The 19340-nt window shown below is 50.7% G+C and overlaps 3 protein-coding genes across 3 annotated transcripts; all 3 read left to right on the top strand.

The window, feature by feature from the left end:
- Nucleotides 1–6957: 6957 nt before the first annotated feature.
- MAA_05124 (guanine nucleotide-binding protein alpha-3 subunit) lies at nt 6958–8341 on the top strand (the record flags this gene model as incomplete). Its single annotated transcript, XM_007823122.2, has 6 exons — nt 6958–7081; nt 7165–7510; nt 7570–7698; nt 7755–7884; nt 7944–8182; nt 8242–8341. The coding sequence occupies 6 exons, from the start codon at nt 6958–6960 to the stop codon at nt 8339–8341; spliced, it is 1068 nt and encodes a 355-aa protein (XP_007821313.2).
- A 1836-nt stretch (nt 8342–10177) lies between these two features.
- On the top strand, nt 10178–13325 carry MAA_05125 (glycosyltransferase family 35 protein; the record flags this gene model as incomplete). The annotated part of the gene is made up of 7 exons (XM_007823123.2): nt 10178–10340; nt 10481–10801; nt 10881–11146; nt 11209–11715; nt 11785–12701; nt 12778–12850; nt 12915–13325. 7 exons carry the CDS (start codon nt 10178–10180, stop codon nt 13323–13325), a joined length of 2658 nt encoding a protein of 885 aa, XP_007821314.2.
- Nucleotides 13326–17176: 3851 nt separating this feature from the next.
- On the top strand, nt 17177–18750 carry MAA_05126 (stress-activated MAP kinase; the record flags this gene model as incomplete). Its single annotated transcript, XM_007823124.2, has 9 exons — nt 17177–17232; nt 17308–17355; nt 17421–17550; nt 17617–17660; nt 17715–17814; nt 17871–18227; nt 18296–18374; nt 18436–18619; nt 18672–18750. 9 exons carry the CDS (start codon nt 17177–17179, stop codon nt 18748–18750), a joined length of 1077 nt encoding a protein of 358 aa, XP_007821315.2.
- Between the last annotated feature and the right edge of the window lie 590 nt (nt 18751–19340).

Genomic DNA, 19340 nt, shown 5'->3' with positions numbered 1-19340 from the left:
GTTATTCCAACTGGGTTTAGCCCTGCATGTGCGATTCTGGGGCAACCAAGCATTTTATGTTATTTTCTTGACTCATTTCGGTGGCAAAATAACACATTCGGACAGCTGCAAGGGTCAATATGCTTGGCACTCGCATGTCCCTCCGAAGAACTATAATACGTTGTGATCGGGTTATATGACTCATGAAATGATAGAAATTTTGAGGAATCAGCTTATTGTTTAGTGTATCTCTGATGCAGACTTGTGATCAACTTCTCCTACCATTTGCTGTGTCGAGGATTCGACTGGCCAACTATTCGCCCAAGTTAACGCGCTACCCTTAGGGATGTTATGTGTTTCGGCTATTAGTCAAGTTACCAGACACAAAAGGGTGCATTTTATGTGTAGACATAAGTTGATGAGGGTCTTCTGTGAGTATCAAAAGAAGAAAGCATGATCCGTTCAATCTGTACCTGTAGACTGTCATCTCCGAACACACAGAGCACCCCATGAAGACACCGTGTATGTGCAGCAGGCGCATTAACAACGGACCAGGTGGTGTCTACCAGTACTAAAAGATCTAAGAGAGGCGAGAAAAAGAAGACAAGAAACCGGGAGCTAAAAAGGTGAAGAGTTGGCTGCTGTTCGTCTTCTGGGAGGGATGGATAGCGAGAATGCCGGCATATCTATTGAAGAAAGCACATGACCCTTGAACTGGAGTTGGGTACGGAGTATTTCGCATCATGGTGGGTTTGGCTATTGTTGCGGTCGTGGTACTAGTAGTTGTAGTAGAAGATGCAGATAGCTGTTATTGCTTCTCGGCACGGTCCGCATATCCCCAGTCGAGGATATTTGAAACCAAGATCAAGGGGGGGGACTCGTACGAGTCACATGAAGCGGCGATCTCTCTGCGCCACAGTCTGACACGATGCAAGGAGGAAGTTACTGGCCGGTCGCTCCGTACTCTAGAGATGAGGAAAAAAGTCTGGGGTGCGATGTGCCGCTGTTTTGTGTGTGTCGTATTGTCCACTAAGTCATTTGACTAAGGATATGGAACGAAGAACGATCAGCTTGCCGCCAGACTTTTGGTTTTTGAACGAAATACCATGATTGATGAATGTTCCCTGATCTTTCTAGTCAATTTCGTTTGAGCAAGCACTTGAGGGCCATTTGACACTTGGACCTTCGGGTAGTAGCCCTGCAATAAGTTTCGGGCCAAGCCTACTTTGTATGATCTGCGCACTTGAAATACGTCTTGATAGGGAATCTGGCCTTATGGTTAGCAATAATAAGGCTATGCAAAACACCACATCGTCGGAGGGGATTCCAAATTTCCCACCGGACCGCTTGTCCAATCAGTGAGGCCCAATGCCAATCTCTTAGTACAAGCCACATGCTTATGCATGACACCGTATTAGGTCGCTGAAGGCCAGGGGCGTTGGAGGGGGTATCAGGGCGCCCGAGGTTTTTGGCGTGGCTGCATGTGCCTTCATGTTCTCGCACTCTCCGTAATCAGCACGCGTCGACGCAGCCTGTCCTGAGTCTTGACTCTTGACAATACTACTACATGCATGTCGCCCGTCTCTGTTCTATATTGGTCCGTGGCTGGTCCACACCCGACCACCACCAAATCGCATCTCCAGTACGGAGTACTAATGATTCCAACCCACCAAAGGGGGCCCCTTGCCAGGGGGCTCGAGGTGCTTGATTTCATGTTTTGCTGAGGGGAGTAGCTTTGTCCTGTTGACATTGTGACGGGCCTGAGGTTGTATTGTGCACGTCTGGCGTCCGTGTTGTGTTGCAATGGGCATGAGACAAGGCCTCGTCTTCATGGAATATGGCTACTACTCCTCGAGACATGCCGTTATCTGGTTTCACAACAGGACCCCAGCCATACACATAACCTTGTGTCCTCGCATTGTAACCCAGTGCCTGGTCTGTGGTGCTTCCGCGGCGTACAGAATGCAGCTTCCAGCACATGGGGTTGCCATCCTGAAGAGACGTCAACACGTGGACGGTGCCGGATTAACCCGAACTGTCACTTTAAAGCTGGTCCGGCAGCGACTACGGAGTACACATTCCTTTTGTTAGTTCTGCAGTAGTACTACTCCGTAGCTTCTGCAGAGTTCAATACCAAGGCCGGTGGTACAGAAAACTTGACCCAGGCCACAACGGTTTGGGTCCATTGGGCCACGTGTAAACCCATGTCGCATCTGGTCAACCGCTGGGATTCCGCTCCATGTGTTGCAATGGCCCCTGGTGGCTCATGTCTAATAAAAGAAGGGAACATGTTGTTAATACTATTCAGTTCGTCTTATAAAAGATGAGATAACAAGTCACGCGAACTCCTTGTGCAAGTAGTCGATGAGTGTCTAGGTTTATAATTCGTGGTGTGAATCAATGGAACTTGAATAGCCTCAACGATGCCAATGATTCTTGTGTCTTGCTGACATCCTGCGTAAATATTAGAGAGGTTCTCTGTACTTGGTAAAATTTGCACATAGATGTGGAAGAAGTGACAAAACAGCATGCCCCCCATCGCTACCATGGACGCTGGCTGCGGACACTGAGTGGAGGTTTCACCTTGCTTCAGCAGGATGCTGTGGCGATCTTGTCTTGGGTCCCTTGATCGCCATGCCAGTCTGAACTCTCTTGTCTCGTCCGGCTGAGTTGCCACGCGCCAATCATGGTAACGTCCGCCTAGTCCGTCGCACCGATGGATTCTGGCTTCTGTACTGTTTATGGCACGGGAAGTACGTAAGACTGCGTGAATGAAGTCCGGGGTGAAATTTGAGACCTCGTGGCAGGTCTTCCATGTAAGACTGTAAGACAGTGCTAGAGCCAGCCCGCCGACTCTTGGGTCTTGCAGTACTGTGTGTTGTGTCCCTCAGAGCGCAGCATGCATAGTAGCAGTACCAGACGATGTATGGCGGCCTCGTGAGTCGGTTGGTGGCGCCGTGCAAGCCATGATGCGTTGTGTTTGAACAACAGCTTTGAGAGGAAGCTTCGAGGTCGCGTTTCTGAACACTTTTGTGCCCCCTGTCGGCTTATGTGCGTGATGGACGGCTAGATGTGTTTCCATGGCACACCAACGGTAGCTGATGTTTCGCACGCGCCTCGAACTAGTAACTCAAAAGTTCGTGTCTAGCATGTACTGTCAGTGGCCAATGAACGACAGGACAGCAACATGTCGACCACATCCTGTGTAGGGATGGATATACTATGTCGTCCAGACGGTAGGGCCGCGTTTATCTGGGCGCAATTTCCAGTCCGAGGTCCTGGCTGTCAGAATAGATACATAGATGACTACCCGTCAGCGACTAGTAATATGCGGGTAGTATGCTGAGACATCAACGGCATCGTGGTCTAGCTTCGACACGACTCCATCATCCAGGTGGGTCTGTTGTCAAGGAATGGCGGGCTTTAGCTGCTTAGTCATACCAAGTCAGCTTGCAGGATAGCGGCTTCTTGGAAGCCTTGCTGAGATGACCATGGGTTTCAAGGCTGGCCAAGTGGCTGTTCTGGCCGCCAACCATTTCAATATTCCGATAGACATTGGCAGACTGGCAAGCTACTTACATGGACACAGGGGCCAACACCAGCAATTTGTGCCAACGAGCAAATTATTCTCCACAGTGTCATTTTTACTCCGTCCCTGTTCTAACCTCGCTCTAGTGCGCCCGCCCGACCGGACATGGAGAATATCCCACAGACTTGGCAATGGTATGAACAGGGGTACACAAATAGTGGGAGTGGTAGTACTCCGTACTGCGAGCGTGGGCAGCCGTCCGCCATCCAAAAGAGAAAACAACCGCGAAACGATTTAACAGAACAAGCTTGCCGAGATATGATCATCAGTCCCAGTAATGACTCCCGACCTTCAACGCGCCTTTCCTGCAGGCCATCGAAAGCCGCCAATACATAGTGCTGAGCTCTCTACCATTAGCGAGGCCAGATGGGCTGAGCTGACTCGAATGCTGCCTGTTCATCCGAATTGCCCCTTGCCAGGTTGTTCCCGGCTTCGAGAAGATAAATACTACATATACACACACGCGCGGGGCACAGCAAGTATTTCGCAGTAGTCAACCTACTTAAGTAAGAAACTAAGGTCTAGACGCGCAATCACCGACCAGCCCCATACGAACGATGGACAGATTGGGTAAATGAGCTAGGTAATCTATTTCTACATGGTTGGTGTATCCAGGAATTGTGAGATTCAGGATGTGCCTCACAAGAAAGGAACCAACAGCAACAACAGCAACAACAACAACCAGGAACCTATTAGAGTCGTCGTTTCGCGTGTACTCAGAAGATAGGCGCGGGTCATGGACTCGAACTCGACCTGTGAGCACCTCTGTATTGAGTCTTCCATGGGTCGCATTCTGGAAGTGTGTTCAAAACCCAAAACGATGCAGGCGCGCAGCGTGGAGTCCATCCGGGATGCCACAAAACAGAAACTATCTACGGAGTACAGCATGTACAGATGCACTCTGTACAATGTACTGGTATCTTTGTCTGATTGTTTTACTATGCCACCTCGGTACTTCATGGCACCAACTATCCCCACCAGGTCCTCCCGCTGAGGCTGCGAGTTGCTGCATTTCGTTCCAGGCCTCCGACAATGAGCACTCCTGAATGTGGTACAAGCAACCTGTGGTTTTTATTGTCATACCGCGACTGTGGACTAGGGCTATCGGCACTTCGGAAGCATTGCTAGTAGTAGTATTAAGTTGGGTCTGTTAGGCGAGGCTTATAGTACATAGGTTTGCCGGCTACGTATTGGCAAATGTTTTCTCATGATGTGTAACGAGCAACCCTGGATTGATAATATGCCCGCCATACTCCGTGCATCTAAGTAGGCAGTAAGTATTTGCCCACTCGGTGGCGTAGAATGACGCGGGGGTGGGCAAATGCTTACCTACTTGGAGGTATGTATTGCCTGCCACCGTATCGTCATGAAATGAAACGGGTGCGCGATTTGACTATCTAGCCCACCGGTACTCTGGGAGCCGGCTTCACATTAATTACTTGAATCCTTGGCCAGAAAGGACTTGAAACTGGCGCTGAGCCTTGAGAATAGTAGACGCTTCAGACGCTCGCGCGCGGCTTCTTGCTGTTTCGGCTTTTTGCCATCTTACTACGTACTTTGGCTCAATTCTCAAACCACAACAATTAGCAGGCTCAAATTCAAAGTACTAGTATGATGACCCAACGCCCGGGACCACCCAGTCGACTACGCGGTCTGGGCTTGCGATGCGAACAGACCACCCTGCGCACTGAACGCTCACATATCGTATCGCCTTATATTGCATGTATGTATAATTTTAGATCCCAGCGCCGTTCTGGAACAGCAGATTGGCATAATGCGCTGTGTTCGGCGGTTTCCCAGAGGTGTCTCGGCACATGGGACTTCGTGCTCTCCTAACAGAGTAAACAAATGGTTCAACTTGTCCTCGAGTGCGGAATGTAGGCACGGGAGTACGGCGTACATGTACTTGATGGTAGGACGACCCTGCCCTGCCCTGTCCGTTCATGTTCAGCTAACAGTGGGTCGGTAGATTGACGGCGGCTGGATGTGTTGGATGTTGGATCAGCATTGTGCTGGTAAATTGTCACGTTGTTATCAATCGCACCCCTGTGGCCACAGTGCATTTCCAGTACATCGAGTCCGTACTCCGTACAATACATACATTTCCATTTCCCCTCCTTTCATGCACCTGGTGCTGTTTCTTGTGCCTGGTTGGGACACCGCCGTTGCCTACTATTATGTGATGCAGAAACAATTGAAGAGTGTCGACAACGACCTGTCATTACGTGACCTCGCGGCACATGCGGTATTTGCAAAGACCATGGACCACCAAGGCCCGGCGATTGCATAGTCTTATGTATGGAGTATTATAGGCAGTTGGAAGTGAGGCGCGGGCGTGAGGCGCCGTGAGTCCGTGACATTGAGGAGAAAGCTTGGCTTGGGGTTGGACTGGACCTAGTAGACGTAACCTCCACGTTCACCCAGAGTTCGCTCCATCTTCACTCGCTTTGCAAGCACCGAGTTGCTCCATACAAGACTCCGTCGCAGCGTCGAGCATCCACCCTCGAGCACCCAACAACCCTCCCGTCCTTGAATACTCACCAAAACCACCATACCCCCAAACATCCACCCAACACCCCCCGCCGTCGCTCCACGTCAGTTGGTGTGGCTTCGACCCGGTCCCCGTCCCCGTCCTGGTCCTTGTCACACCTCGCCCTGTCGTTCTCTGGGCCTGCCGCTCACCTGTCTTTTGCTGCGCCAGTAACAGCACTCGGGCTGGCTAGTGAGAGCACTCGAGGTCACCTCGCTGACAGACGGCCTGCCTTTAGCGAACCTTGCCTTTCTGAGGCCTTCCCGCTGGTGGTTCACTTACTCATGATCTGATTACTCCCGTGGTCGTCACTTGCTGCTCCTGTCGTTGCCCATTGTTCCCAGCCCGTCGCCTCTGCCCCGTCCCGGCTCTGACCGGCAACATACACAAGGCAACTCTGTCAGAAGAAACGAGGCTCGAACTATTCCTGTCCCCCAGCCTCGTTCTCGAGTATTCACAATCGCTAGTTCCGCCCAACTGGCCGTCATCTAGCTCGGAGTAAGCAGGCCCCGCAAGGAAGTGGCCTAGCAGAGAAGGCGAGCGAGCGAGCGAACGAGAATCAATACAACATAATATTAGCTCACGGTACATTGTTGATACTGCTCGACAGCTGCACAACCTTCACACAACGCCGACCGGGCCATCTTACGGGCCAAACCGACCTGGGCTGCTCGTTGTTGATAGCAATCGACACAGATTTGCTGTGCTGCCGCGCATCCCCACCGCGACGAATCGACAACAGCAATGCGTGAATAGTTGCATCAATCAGCGACGACCATTGACTGCACAGCTCGCCAGCTCCTGGTGTTGAGCCTCCTTCGCGCCGGCGTGGAAGCGTCGAGGAAGAAAAGTCTTCATCATGGGTGGGTGTATGAGCTCTAACAGCGAGGAGGCGGAACAGAAGAAGAAGAGTCAAGCCATCGACAGAGTAATAGAGGAGGATTCGAAAAGGCTACGGAAAGAATGCAAAATTTTGCTCTTGGGTACGGCACCTAAGGCCCCCCTTTGAGACTGTGATACTTGGCGGTTGCACTCTCTTGTCGCTGGCTAACTGTTGTTTGAATAGGTTCTGGCGAAAGTGGAAAGTCTACCATCGTCAAGCAGATGAAAATCATCCATCTTAAGGGATATTCAGAAGATGAATTGTATAATTATCGACCCACTGTATTTAAAAATCTTGTCGAATGCGCAAAAGCCGTCATCACCGCGATGCAACAATTTGACATTGAGCCGCAACTGGAAGAGAATAAGCGACACATCGAGTACTTGATGGAATATCAAGCCGAATCTGGACCACAGGCACACATTGATCCCCAAGTTGGCGCAGCTATTCAGTCGCTCTGGGCCGACCCTGCGAGAGAGCGGTTGATGGAGCACCAGACCGAATTCTATCTCATGGATTCCGCAGAATAGTGAGCAGTGTCTCTATCTCTGAATCTTCAGAACCAAACTCTAACACAATTGTCAATAGCTTCTTCCAGGAGGTGTTACGAATAGTTGCCCCCGACTACCTGCCGAACGAAATGGATGTGCTACGAGCTCGTACCAAAACCACGGGCATATACGAAACGAGATTTCAAATGGGCCAGTTGAGTATTCAGTGCGTTTACATTTACACATTTTCCCAATCAAACGTCAATGCTGACTTCCGGATAGTATGTTTGATGTCGGTGGGCAACGAAGCGAAAGAAAGAAGTGGATTCACTGCTTCGAGAACGTTACGTCAATTATTTTCTGCGTCGCTCTCTCCGAATATGACCAAGTTCTCCTCGAGGAGAGCAGCCAGGTTAGCCGATGTTAATTTGCTGGGCATCACGAGCTTCTAAGACTGACCGGCGATGTTAGAACCGTATGATGGAAAGTTTGTTGCTGTTCGATTCTGTGGTGAACTCGCGCTGGTTCATGAGAACTAGCATCATCTTGTTCCTCAACAAGGTTGACATTTTCAAGCAAAAGCTGACTCGATCGCCTTTGGGAAATTATTTCCCAGACTATTCGGGAGGAAACGACGTGAACAAGGCCGCAAAATATCTCTTGTGGCGATTCAATCAGGTGAACCGAGCACATTTGAATCTATATCCTCAGTAAGTCTTGTCATTTTGACCAAGTACTGCGTAGCCGGTGTGCTGACAACCGAATTCAGCTTGACGCAAGCTACAGACACATCGAATATTCGACTCGTTTTTGCCGCCGTCAAAGAAACCATTTTAAACAATGCTCTGAAAGACTCGGGAATCCTATGATGGAGACCGCTGTACTATGTTCATGATTTGAGCAGGCGGACTACAGGGTGCTGGCGTCTTAGAGCATTTCTTGGAGTTTTGGGGGGGCGTTCCTGATTTCGTATGTTTGGTGATGCCCACGGACGCGGCTTTCTTCTGTTTTACTTGTTTCACGACCCGGCCAATACAGATGGCCATATTAATTCACCCAGTCACGGCGAAAAAACGTCACCCGTGCCGAGCCTTTTCCTACTCGGCAGCCCCTGTAAGTGCAGGCGCGCGGGCACAGGCTTGAATGTGCGACCTTCAGCCCTTCACAGTGGCTTGGCGCTTACGGCACTACGGCGATAAGAAAAGAAGGACTTGAATGGAGACAAGACTATGCAATTCAGTACATCGGATAATGATGAAGTCTTGTGAAGACTGGAATGACGACATGTTTGATATGACTATCCGGAGGGCGAGTTCTCTACAATTTGGATATTGCGGAAATGTCAGGATCCTTGGAGAAAGAAAGGTCAAGGCTCGCGGTTGGCGTCGATAAAATAAGAAAAGGCCTTGAATGATTGCAGAGTCAATACGGGTGTGTGGTGGTGATTGCTTTTGAGCAGCAGGGAGCACGATGGTCCCGGATACCCCAGCCGTGTAAATAATGCTAGCATAATGAACTCGTTTTTCGGTGAGTGTTTAGCGTGCACTGCTCGACTCTTTGTCTCTCTGTCTTTTTTTTTTTTCCTTTGTTTTCTTTTCTTTTTTTAAACAAAAACGTTTCGTTTAATAGTGTTTCTAGGATGATGGAAATACTAAAGACCAGATGTTCATCCACTTCAGCTATACTCGGTATGCCTTCAGCCATCAATTGATCGCGTCTAGCACAGGCCAGACAGCGGAAACATCAAATAGGGTTGACGAACCTAGCGCCCCAAGTTGGCCAATTGCCGTATGCCATGGACCACCTCATGCTCAAAGTCGATGCAGCTATCGAGACACATTGCCGTGTCTCCATGTGCTGGTGGCCAGGGCGGCTCGACCGTGAACGGTTGTGGGGCCGCATCGTAATAGCTCACACAGCTCCATCGTGGTCGGGAGATGGCTCAATGCCTCTCCACACCAGACATGTAGGACACCTGCTCGGTAGCGCGAGGGCCAACGTTGAGGAGAGTCGGGATGCAGAATGACGTCTGCATGATTTGTATACGTGCTGCGAGAAGATCGTCATGGCATGGCCAAGGAGCAGCACGATGAGGAGACATATCCCTCAATGCATGCTGGGCCAGTCTACATTGCTGGATACCGTGGCCTACTTGGGCAAGTTGCTGCTCCGGAGTGGCCGGGCTACCGTTAATAGTGTATGTATGTACGTACGATGGCGTTGCCAGGTCCAGCGTGCCAATCTGGACCGCCGTACATCTGAAAAGCTTGACGGAATGCATGGATTGACGATGGACAAGGCCACAATGACGGAATGGAAAGTATATGTGGCCGTGGTGTCTGTCTGGTGTGCTAAGCTCTGTTGTTGCCCTTTTCCTTTCCCCTCTCCTGCTCGCGTTGCCCTTTCTTAGCCATTTCAAGTCCCTAGCTGTGTACGTTGACATTTCTTGTTCTCGTCAAGCTCACCTTGTTGGTCTTTCCCCGCTTTCACCCTCCTCACCCTCGAGTGCGCTTCACCCCACCATAGCTCTCAAGTGCTCCTCTGAAGCTGCAACAGCCCACTACTTACCCGGGGCTCGAGGTAGGCCGAAGCTCTCTCTTCTCAGTGCGTGACAATTTGCTCTCCGAGCAATTGAAGTTTGGGAAAGCTGCTATTGTGAAAAACTGGCTGATATTTGAAATTTCAAGTTCCTAGACGTCGATACCATGGCCACTGAACAACAACGACTGCCGACGAGGGAACGTCGCCCCTCCACCTCAGCTCCCATTGTGGATATCACTGGTGGTGTTGGGCCTGCTGGCATCTCTCGTCCGAAGCACAAGAGGACTTTTACGGGCTTCGGGCCCGGGGAAATTAAGAGCGTTGAGGGTGAGTGCTGCTGTAATAACTGCCGAGTACACGGTGGAAGACGGATTGTCGACTTTGTCCTGCCGTTGTTGTCTCACACAATGCTTGTACTACTCGGGAGCACCCATGTCTGCTGGAGACTGCAGCTAATCGACTTGCAGCCTCCATCCCCGAGCCTCAGCGGGAAGCCTGGAAGCGAAACCAAATAACCAGCTTCACTGACAAAGACGGGTTCGAAAAGGAAGTTGTGCGCCATGTGGAAACCACCCTCGCCCGAAGCATGTTCAACTGCGACGAAATCGCCGCTTATTCTGCTACGAGCCTTGCCTTTCGCGACCGTCTCATCACTCACTGGAACAGGACGCAGCAGCGTCAGACGTACCGCGATACCAAAAGAGTGTATTACCTGAGCCTGGAGTTTTTGATGGGCAGGGCCCTGGATAATGCGATGCTGAATGTTGGCCTGAAGAACGTCGCCCAAGGTATGCAGTTTCTTCGCGCTTTCGCATTTGATTGCTATGATTGTGTGTAAGTGACTGACTCTGTGTCTGTTTTGGCAAGACGGCCTTGCGGAGCTCGGTTTCAGAATCGAAGATGTTGTCAAGCAAGAGCACGATGCTGCCCTTGGAAACGGTGGCCTGGGCCGCCTGGCAGCCTGCTTCCTGGACAGCCTGGCTACGTTGAATTTTCCCGCATGGGGCTACGGCCTACGATACCGCTATGGCATTTTCAAGCAGGAGATTATTGACGGATATCAGGTCGAAGTGCCTGATTACTGGTTGGATTTTAACCCCTGGGAATTTCCCCGTCACGATGTGACCGTAGACGTATGTGTCCTTCCTTTGTATCTTCAGAAACACCATCTCGCTAACCGTGTAGTTGCCTGTAGATCCAATTCTTTGGCCAGGTTAACAAAAAAACGGTTGGTGGCAAAACTATATCCGTTTGGGAAGCCGGCGAGATTGTCCAGGCCGTTGCCTACGATGTCCCCATCCCAGGCTACGACACTCCGACGACCAACAACCTCCGTCTATGGTCGAGCAAAGCCTCTGGCGGAGAATTCGACTTCCAGAAGTTCAACAGCGGTGACTATGAGAGTTCCGTGGCGGATCAACAGCGCGCAGAAACTATAAGCGCGGTGCTGTATCCCAATGATAACCTTGAGCGTGGCAAGGAATTGCGTCTGAAGCAGCAGTACTTCTGGGTAGCAGCGTCGCTGTATGATATTGTGCGCAGGTTCAAGAAATCCAGGAGGTCATGGAACGAGTTCCCTGATCAGGTGGCGATCCAGTTGAATGACACACATCCTACGCTGGCGATTGTGGAGTTGCAAAGGATTCTGGTCGATGTTGAAGGCTTGGAGTGGGATAACGCGTGGGAAATTGTCACGAGCACTGTAAAGTCCACCCTCTTGTATGCGTTCCGTTATGTTTCTGGATGACGAGCTAATGAGTATTAATGGCAGTTTGGATACACCAACCATACGGTCCTCCCAGAAGCCCTCGAGAAATGGCCTGTTGGTCTCGTCCAGCACTTGCTCCCTCGGCACCTCCAGATCATCTACGACATCAACCTGTTCTTTTTGCAAAGCGTAGAAAAGGCCTTCCCTGACGACAGAGACATGCTCCGCCGGGTATCCATTATTGAGGAATCCCAGCCCAAGATGGTACGCATGGCGTTCCTGGCCATCGTCGGCTCTCACAAGGTCAATGGCGTGGCGGAACTCCACTCGGACCTCATCAAGACCACCATTTTCAAGGACTTTGTCGAAATCTACGGCCCGGACAAGTTCACCAATGTCACAAACGGCATTACACCACGCCGCTGGCTGCACCAAGCCAACCCCCGCCTGTCCGAACTGATTGCCTCCAAATGCGGCGGCAATGACTTCCTCAAGGACCTAACGATTCTTAACCAGCTGGAGAAGCACGTTGAAGACAAGCAGTTTCGCAAGGAGTGGGCAGAGATCAAGTACGCCAACAAGGTGCGTCTGGCGAAGCACATCAAGGACACTACTGGCGTTGTTGTCAATCCTGCCTCCTTGTTTGACGTGCAGGTCAAGCGTATCCACGAGTATAAGCGTCAGCAGCTGAACATCTTTGGTGTTATTCATCGGTATCTGAGCCTCAAGGCCATGACGCCCGACCAACGTAAGAAGCAGTTGCCGCGCGTGAGTATCTTTGGCGGTAAAGCTGCGCCGGGGTATTGGATGGCCAAGCAGATTATCCACCTGATCAACTCGGTCGGCGCGGTGGTGAATAAGGACGAGGATATTGGTGACTTGCTCAAGGTTATTTTCTTGGAGGATTATAACGTGAGCAAGGCGGAAATGATTTGTCCTGCTTCGGATATTAGCGAACATATTTCGACCGCGGGAACAGAGTATGTGGTTCCAGAGAATCCAGAGCAGGCAGAAGGCTTCTTCTCATTGAACGAAATGGTACTGACGTTTTCACAGGGCCTCTGGAACCAGCAACATGAAGTTTGTCCTCAACGGCGGCCTCATCATTGGCACCTGCGACGGCGCCAACGTAAGTCTCCGACACTGCAAGATTCAGTATATAACCGTGTGCTTCAGACCTCTAATGGCAACAGATTGAGATTACGCGTGAAATCGGTGAAAGCAACATCTTCCTTTTTGGCAACCTCTCCGAGGACGTCGAGGACCTCCGCCACGCTCACACTTACGGCTCCCACACAATCGATTCCGACCTCGACAAGGTCTTCAACGAGATTGAAAAGGGCACGTTTGGCACCCCGCACGACTTCAGCGCCATGATCGCCGCAGTCCGCCAGCATGGTGATTACTATCTCGTCTCGGACGATTTCCACAGCTACATCGAGACGCATCAGCTCGTAGATGAGGCGTATCGCAACCAGGATGAATGGATCGCCAAATGCATCACGTCAGTTTCTCGCATGGGCTTTTTCACCAGTGATCGGTGCATTAATGAGTATGCTGAGGAGATTTGGAATGTTGAGCCGCTTGTTGTTGACAGGCACTAGTTTTTGTCTTGGGACTAGCACCATCTGGGTCCCGTAAACAGATCATTACATTGGGATCCTCAGGGGGAGACACATGATTTTTGCATTTGGAATTCTTTGTTCTTTTGTCCTTTTTTTAGTATTATTTTATTTTTATTAGGGTATATTTATGGATAGCTTTACATATACACTAAATAGTAACGTATGCGACGCGATCACAATAGTATTCGTACAAGATGCGCGAGTATACCGGAGCTGTCTGGTGGCTTTCACCTACTTTCACCATGAGTTTTCGCTGCAGGAAACGACGTCATCGCAACGGATAGTAGCACCGGGTTCAGCTTCTGAGCCGAAGCTCACTTGGAAGGGTAGGCCCGCGTCCCCGGCCTGGGTTGTGGCTTGAGTACCAGGGACCTGAATTCATGGGTTCCAAAAAGTGGCATGTAAACCTGTGATGCCGGCTTACCTCCAATCAATTTCTCCTTCCTTCTCGGGGAATCGTGTTCCAAGGGTGGCATCGGATTGTTTGCCATGGGTTGCCGGAGCATTTCGTCCACGAATGTTGACGCCTCTCGGCCCGCCGCGCCGATTCTGCACTGAGGCAGCGATGAAGGACGGGCAGACCAGATCGGAGGACGCAATGGGGCATTAGCAGATAAGAAGTATCTCAGCATGACGGCCAGGCATACAAGAGACATGTCGCTGGCTAAGATAGCGTTAGTCCCTCCCGATCTCTGCGTCCCTTGAAGGGGTACGGAGTGCAGGCCGCATTGGTTTTTAGCGCAGCTCTGAAAAGACAGGGCATTGGCGCCGAGGTGCTTTTGGGGTCCGAACCAGAGTACGGAGTAGGCGTTCTCCAATGTTGGAGACGGGGTCCCTGCTTTGCAGCCGGAGGACAACTTGGTTGAACGAATCGCGGTGTGCGGGCTTGGACACAAAATGCATTTTTCGGACATGCAGATTTCGCTTGTCGTTGGGCACCCTGCCATGATGAAATTGAGGGGCGTGTGGCGCAGAAAGAGGAGGACAAGTAAAGGATCCTTGAATTTATGATCATCTGTCGACTCGCCGTAACAACGCCTATGACGTAGGTGCGTGGTGTGTCCGTTTGTTGTCAAGGTCCCGATGCACATCCTTTTCCCCTGCCATGGCGGGGGAGGGGTAACAAGCCATTACTAGTATTCTTGAACATTCGACGCATTTTGCACGACAAATCGACGTGTCAGATGGTTATTCTCAGCTACTTGGGCCTTGTTGATGCAGAATTGCATGGAGACTATCGAGTGTCCACTGCTACCGTCGAAGCTGGCTAGCTGGTCCCCGCAGCTAAGTCGTGGCAAGATTTCCGGATTAGTATGCATGTCGATGAAAAGCCGTGCAGATTTGAACATCGTCGGGAGTCTGGTGTCGTCACAAATCATCTCGGATGTGTCAGCCTGCCGAGTGCCAGGCGTTTGTGCGACGAGATTTTACACTTGTAAATTCGGTTGTCGCGGTGGCTTATTGTATTTGTCGGGTAGAGGGTTTCTATGAATGCACACTGCTCCGAGAGTGTGGTTGGGAATCGATATCCCGATACCTGTGCGGAAGGGTCAAGTGTTGTTGGCATGAAGCCGCGGAAGTTATCTGAGCGACAGAGAAGCCGAATGTCCAAATGAATTGGCAGATAGATGCAGTCATGATCTTATGAGGAAAGGGCGAGTGTCAGCACTTGTCGCTGGCTCCTAGGGATCCCCCACGCCATTATTCACCACGGATACTTTCGCTTTCTCGAGACTCTCCTCGCTGTCCTTCTTGTTTCTTGATCAATTCTTTGCTTCCAGCACTGCCTTTCGCGACATTTCTCGGCGGATGTTGAGGCAAGCCCTCGTCTAGCTTTGCCCTCTGAAGTGGCTCTCTTCCCAGCGCTTGGGGCTTGCGGTGCAGCGTCGCTGGCACATGCGCCAACACCAACCAAGGTGCTCTCCAGTGCCTGGGATCTCGATCGATGATCCACTCGAAAAGGGCCAACCGTCCATGTCGACCTCAGCATAGCCATTCGCTCTGGTCGAGCTAACGGGCACGCCCACCCCCGATGCAATACCTAATGATCCCTATTTACCAATGACCTGTCTCGAGCGGACACGCCTCCGAAGACCATCAACTAACACGGTTACCATGCCATACGCCCTGGTTGAAGTCAAAGCCCAACTCACAGACAACGGGTCGGCTGCTTCATTCCTATCCGCATCCTAGCCGGCCGGCCCCTGCCTGGTCTTGGTTCCGGTGCTGTTGTTTTGTGCTGTACCGTCCTGTTCTTGCTTGATCCCATGAGCAAAGCCCAACCGAGACGGATCCGAATATTACGACATTGCCTCGCACCGTCCTCGCACCACCACTTGCTTATTTACTCCCTTGTTCCCTCTCTCCCTCAATACCACTGTCGATAATCATTGATCATATAAAGTTCGAGGATCCGCGGCTTAGTCTTCGGCTCTCTCTGCATTGCGAAGCATTGAAGGGTGATAACAATAACCGTTCAGCCACCCTCGGTTCTTGACAGAGCCCTCGGTTCTAGAACAGCAAAAACAGGGCGGGATCTTTAACGCTGGTGGCCAAAGCTTGGCTACTCCCAACTACAAACAGTACGTTCCTCTCTGACGGCGCTGAACAAGATCGTCTGTCGATGCCGGCCTGGTTAACACGGTCGCAGTTTGATTGTTATTGTGTAACACCTCTCACAGTTACTATCTATACTCTCAGAGGTGCGTAACGTGTGATACCATGAGACTCTCTGCCCCCTCCCACCGACAGAAATAACCCGAACGAACACACCGGGCGCCCCGGCACCCAGGAGCTTTGGACTGGTCTGTCAACGCTTCCGTTTCGTCCCACCCTCTTGCACCCGCTTGTCTAGCAAGCATAAATGAGGCCAAGAGGATTCACCCATTAGGGAGCTCAAGTCATGTATCCCCCAGCACTTTGTGGGCACGGTTGGCTCGCAACACTTGGCAGAAAAAGACAAATAGAATGCCTAGGAGGTTCTAGCGGAGCACTATTGCGCAGAGTCTGCTGGGTGCGAATTCTTGGAGCGCTCATTCCCATGCTGCTGAGAGTCGCAATGCAGCCGTGAGCCGTTTGAGTGGACGGTGAGCAAACAGCCAAACAAGCTGTTGTATTGGCACATGAAGGACACCTAAGGAAACTCTATTTGGCCGCTCCACAGAGGCACAGGGAAGCCTGTCCCTTATGGCAGGCTTAGGACATGCTCACCGACATCGACATTGTGCCGACGACACAAGTACAAATGCATTTGATACTGGGTCCCTGTGGATTGGCATTGATCGTTGGCGCGAAGCTGGTGGCGCCCCAAATGCCACTGGAGCCTGAGAGCCTTTCCCCCACCTGCAGCTCAGACGCACGAGTTTCCTTCCTCCGTTTCCAGCCAGACCGCAAAGCTTCCCTCTTTTTGACTCAACTTTGTCCCCGATTTGATCTTTCTCACTCGCATCACCCCGAGGCTGCAATTGCCATCAGTGACCCGCAGTCACATCGCCATTACTGACAGCTTTTCAGTCTTTTTGTTCGGCTCGTCCAGCGACCGATATCAGAGCCTCGCCAAACCCGCCGTCTGGCTTGCCCCGCTCGTCCATCTGCGTTGCGACAAGATTTCCTCCAGTCACGAGCAAATTGCTGGCTGCCGCAGGTAAACCTGGGCACACAGCATTTCGTACAAACTGCGCGCACAGCCGAAATTGATCGGCCGATTATCCAGGCGCAGGGGATAGCCACAAACTACCACTTGCGTTCCTGGCATCGGAGCCTCGTTGTTTTCATTCCCATAACCACCCCGCCATCTCGAGGTCCAGGACACCGTAGTTCCAACCGCAGCAATGGCTGAATTCGTACGCGCCCAAATCTTCGGCACAACTTTCGAAATCACGTCCAGGTAGGGGAAAGCTTCTAAAAACAATGGGATATTTCAAAGGCGGTTCAATCTGCTGTATACTGACTGGCATTGTAGATACTCTGACCTTCAGCCTGTGGGCATGGGAGCATTCGGTCTGGTTTGGTACGTACACTGACTTGCCATGCAGCCATAATGTACACTTTGGCTAACCCAACGGCCGCCAATAGCTCTGCACGGGATCAACTCACAAATCAAAATGTTGCTGTCAAGAAGATCATGAAGCCATTCAGCACCCCGGTTCTCGCCAAGCGAACGTACAGAGAATTGAAGTTGTTGAAGCACCTCAAGCACGAAAATGTATGCCAGTCCTGAATGCCGTACCTTGCAGCCTTGTATTTCCTGATGCTAACTTATGACCACCAGGTTATTTCTCTGAGTGACATTTTTATTTCCCCATTAGAGGATATGTATGCGTATTCTTTGGAAGCTTTTTTGAAAGGACATACTAACCTGCTATGCAGCTACTTCGTCACCGAACTCCTTGGAACAGACCTACATCGACTTTTGACCTCGCGACCATTAGAGAAGCAGTTTATTCAGTACTTTTTGTATCAAATCATGGTATGTAACCAAGCGTCATCGAGTTTCCCACCGCTAGACTGACAGTTTACGCACAGCGAGGCTTGAAATATGTCCACTCGGCCGGCGTCGTGCATCGTGATTTGAAGCCTAGCAACATTCTGGTCAATGAAAACTGCGATTTGAAAATATGCGACTTTGGTCTTGCCCGAATCCAAGACCCTCAAATGACTGGATACGTCTCGACGCGATACTACCGAGCCCCTGAAATCATGCTCACATGGCAAAAATATGATGTCGAAGTAGACATCTGGAGCGCAGGCTGCATTTTTGCTGAGATGCTGGAGGGCAAGCCGCTATTTCCCGGCAAAGATCACGTCAACCAGTTCTCCATTATCACCGAGCTCTTGGGCACCCCTCCTGATGACGTAATCAACACAATTGCTAGCGAAAACGTGAGCTTCATGCCTTGAAATTTTACCGGCCACACTGTCTACAGTGGTACTAATGTCTTTCAATATAGACACTACGATTTGTCAAATCCTTACCTAAGCGAGAACGCCAACCCTTAAAGAACAAGTTCAAGAACGCCGACGCCCCAGGTAAGAGTTCCTTCTATAACGAGAGACGTTTTGATACGGGATACCTAATCCGGTGCTATAGCAATTGATTTACTCGAGAAAATGCTCGTATTCGACCCCAAGAAGCGGATCACAGCTACCGAAGCTCTTGCACATGAATACCTTGCTCCGTACCATGACCCAACAGACGAGCCGGTGGCTGAAGAGAAGTTCGATTGGAGCTTTAATGATGCAGATCTACCCGTTGACACGTGGAAGATCATGATGTACGTAACTGCTCCGTCTGCTCACAAGTGTTTTACCTAACCCGCATTGCAGGTATTCCGAAATTCTTGACTACCACAATGTGGAGGCTGGTGTCGCCGCTATGGAAAGTCAAGAGTTCAACGGGCAATAAATGAGTCAATCAAGCGATTTGTATACGCCAGCATGGATAAGCGAATGGTTGGATACCTTGTCGGGTCAGACAACGTCATACGACAGTCATTTAGTGCAAAGACGGTGCTTGGAGCGCAATCACATCTATCAGTACAGAATACACGCTGGCAATGTATGAAGGAGTGGGAGATGAACAGAGGCTGGATGTGTGCATGTGAGGCTTCGGAGAGGTGTCAATAATATCAAGTCATGGCGTTTGGGAGACTGGTGGGTCGGGGTTACTCTACTTACTACTCATATTTCAACATCCTCTTCTTTGTACAAGGTCTCCGGAATTGTGGAAGCCTAATAGCACGGAGCTCTGCGGGAATAAAATGGTCATTATTAGGGCTTTTACCCCGCCGTCGTGATGCAGCATGTCTACCGTACGAAGGAAGTATTGGATCAAGCCAGGTATCACTCAGATTGCGCAGTTCTCTGTTTTGCTTACTGTCATGTATTTGGAAGTGGTGGGTAGCTTATACTTGGCAGTGGCTAAATATACATTCCTACAAGCTGCGCATACAGAATTTACATGAGCACATTTTTTGAAGCTGGACAATCAATTGG

Source organism: Metarhizium robertsii (genome assembly GCF_000187425.2).
Source record: "Metarhizium robertsii ARSEF 23 chromosome Unknown MAA_Scf_2, whole genome shotgun sequence".
NCBI lineage: Eukaryota > Fungi > Ascomycota > Sordariomycetes > Hypocreales > Clavicipitaceae > Metarhizium > Metarhizium robertsii.
Note: the sequence above shows the minus strand (reverse complement) of the source record. Positions and strands in the feature narration are given on the sequence as shown.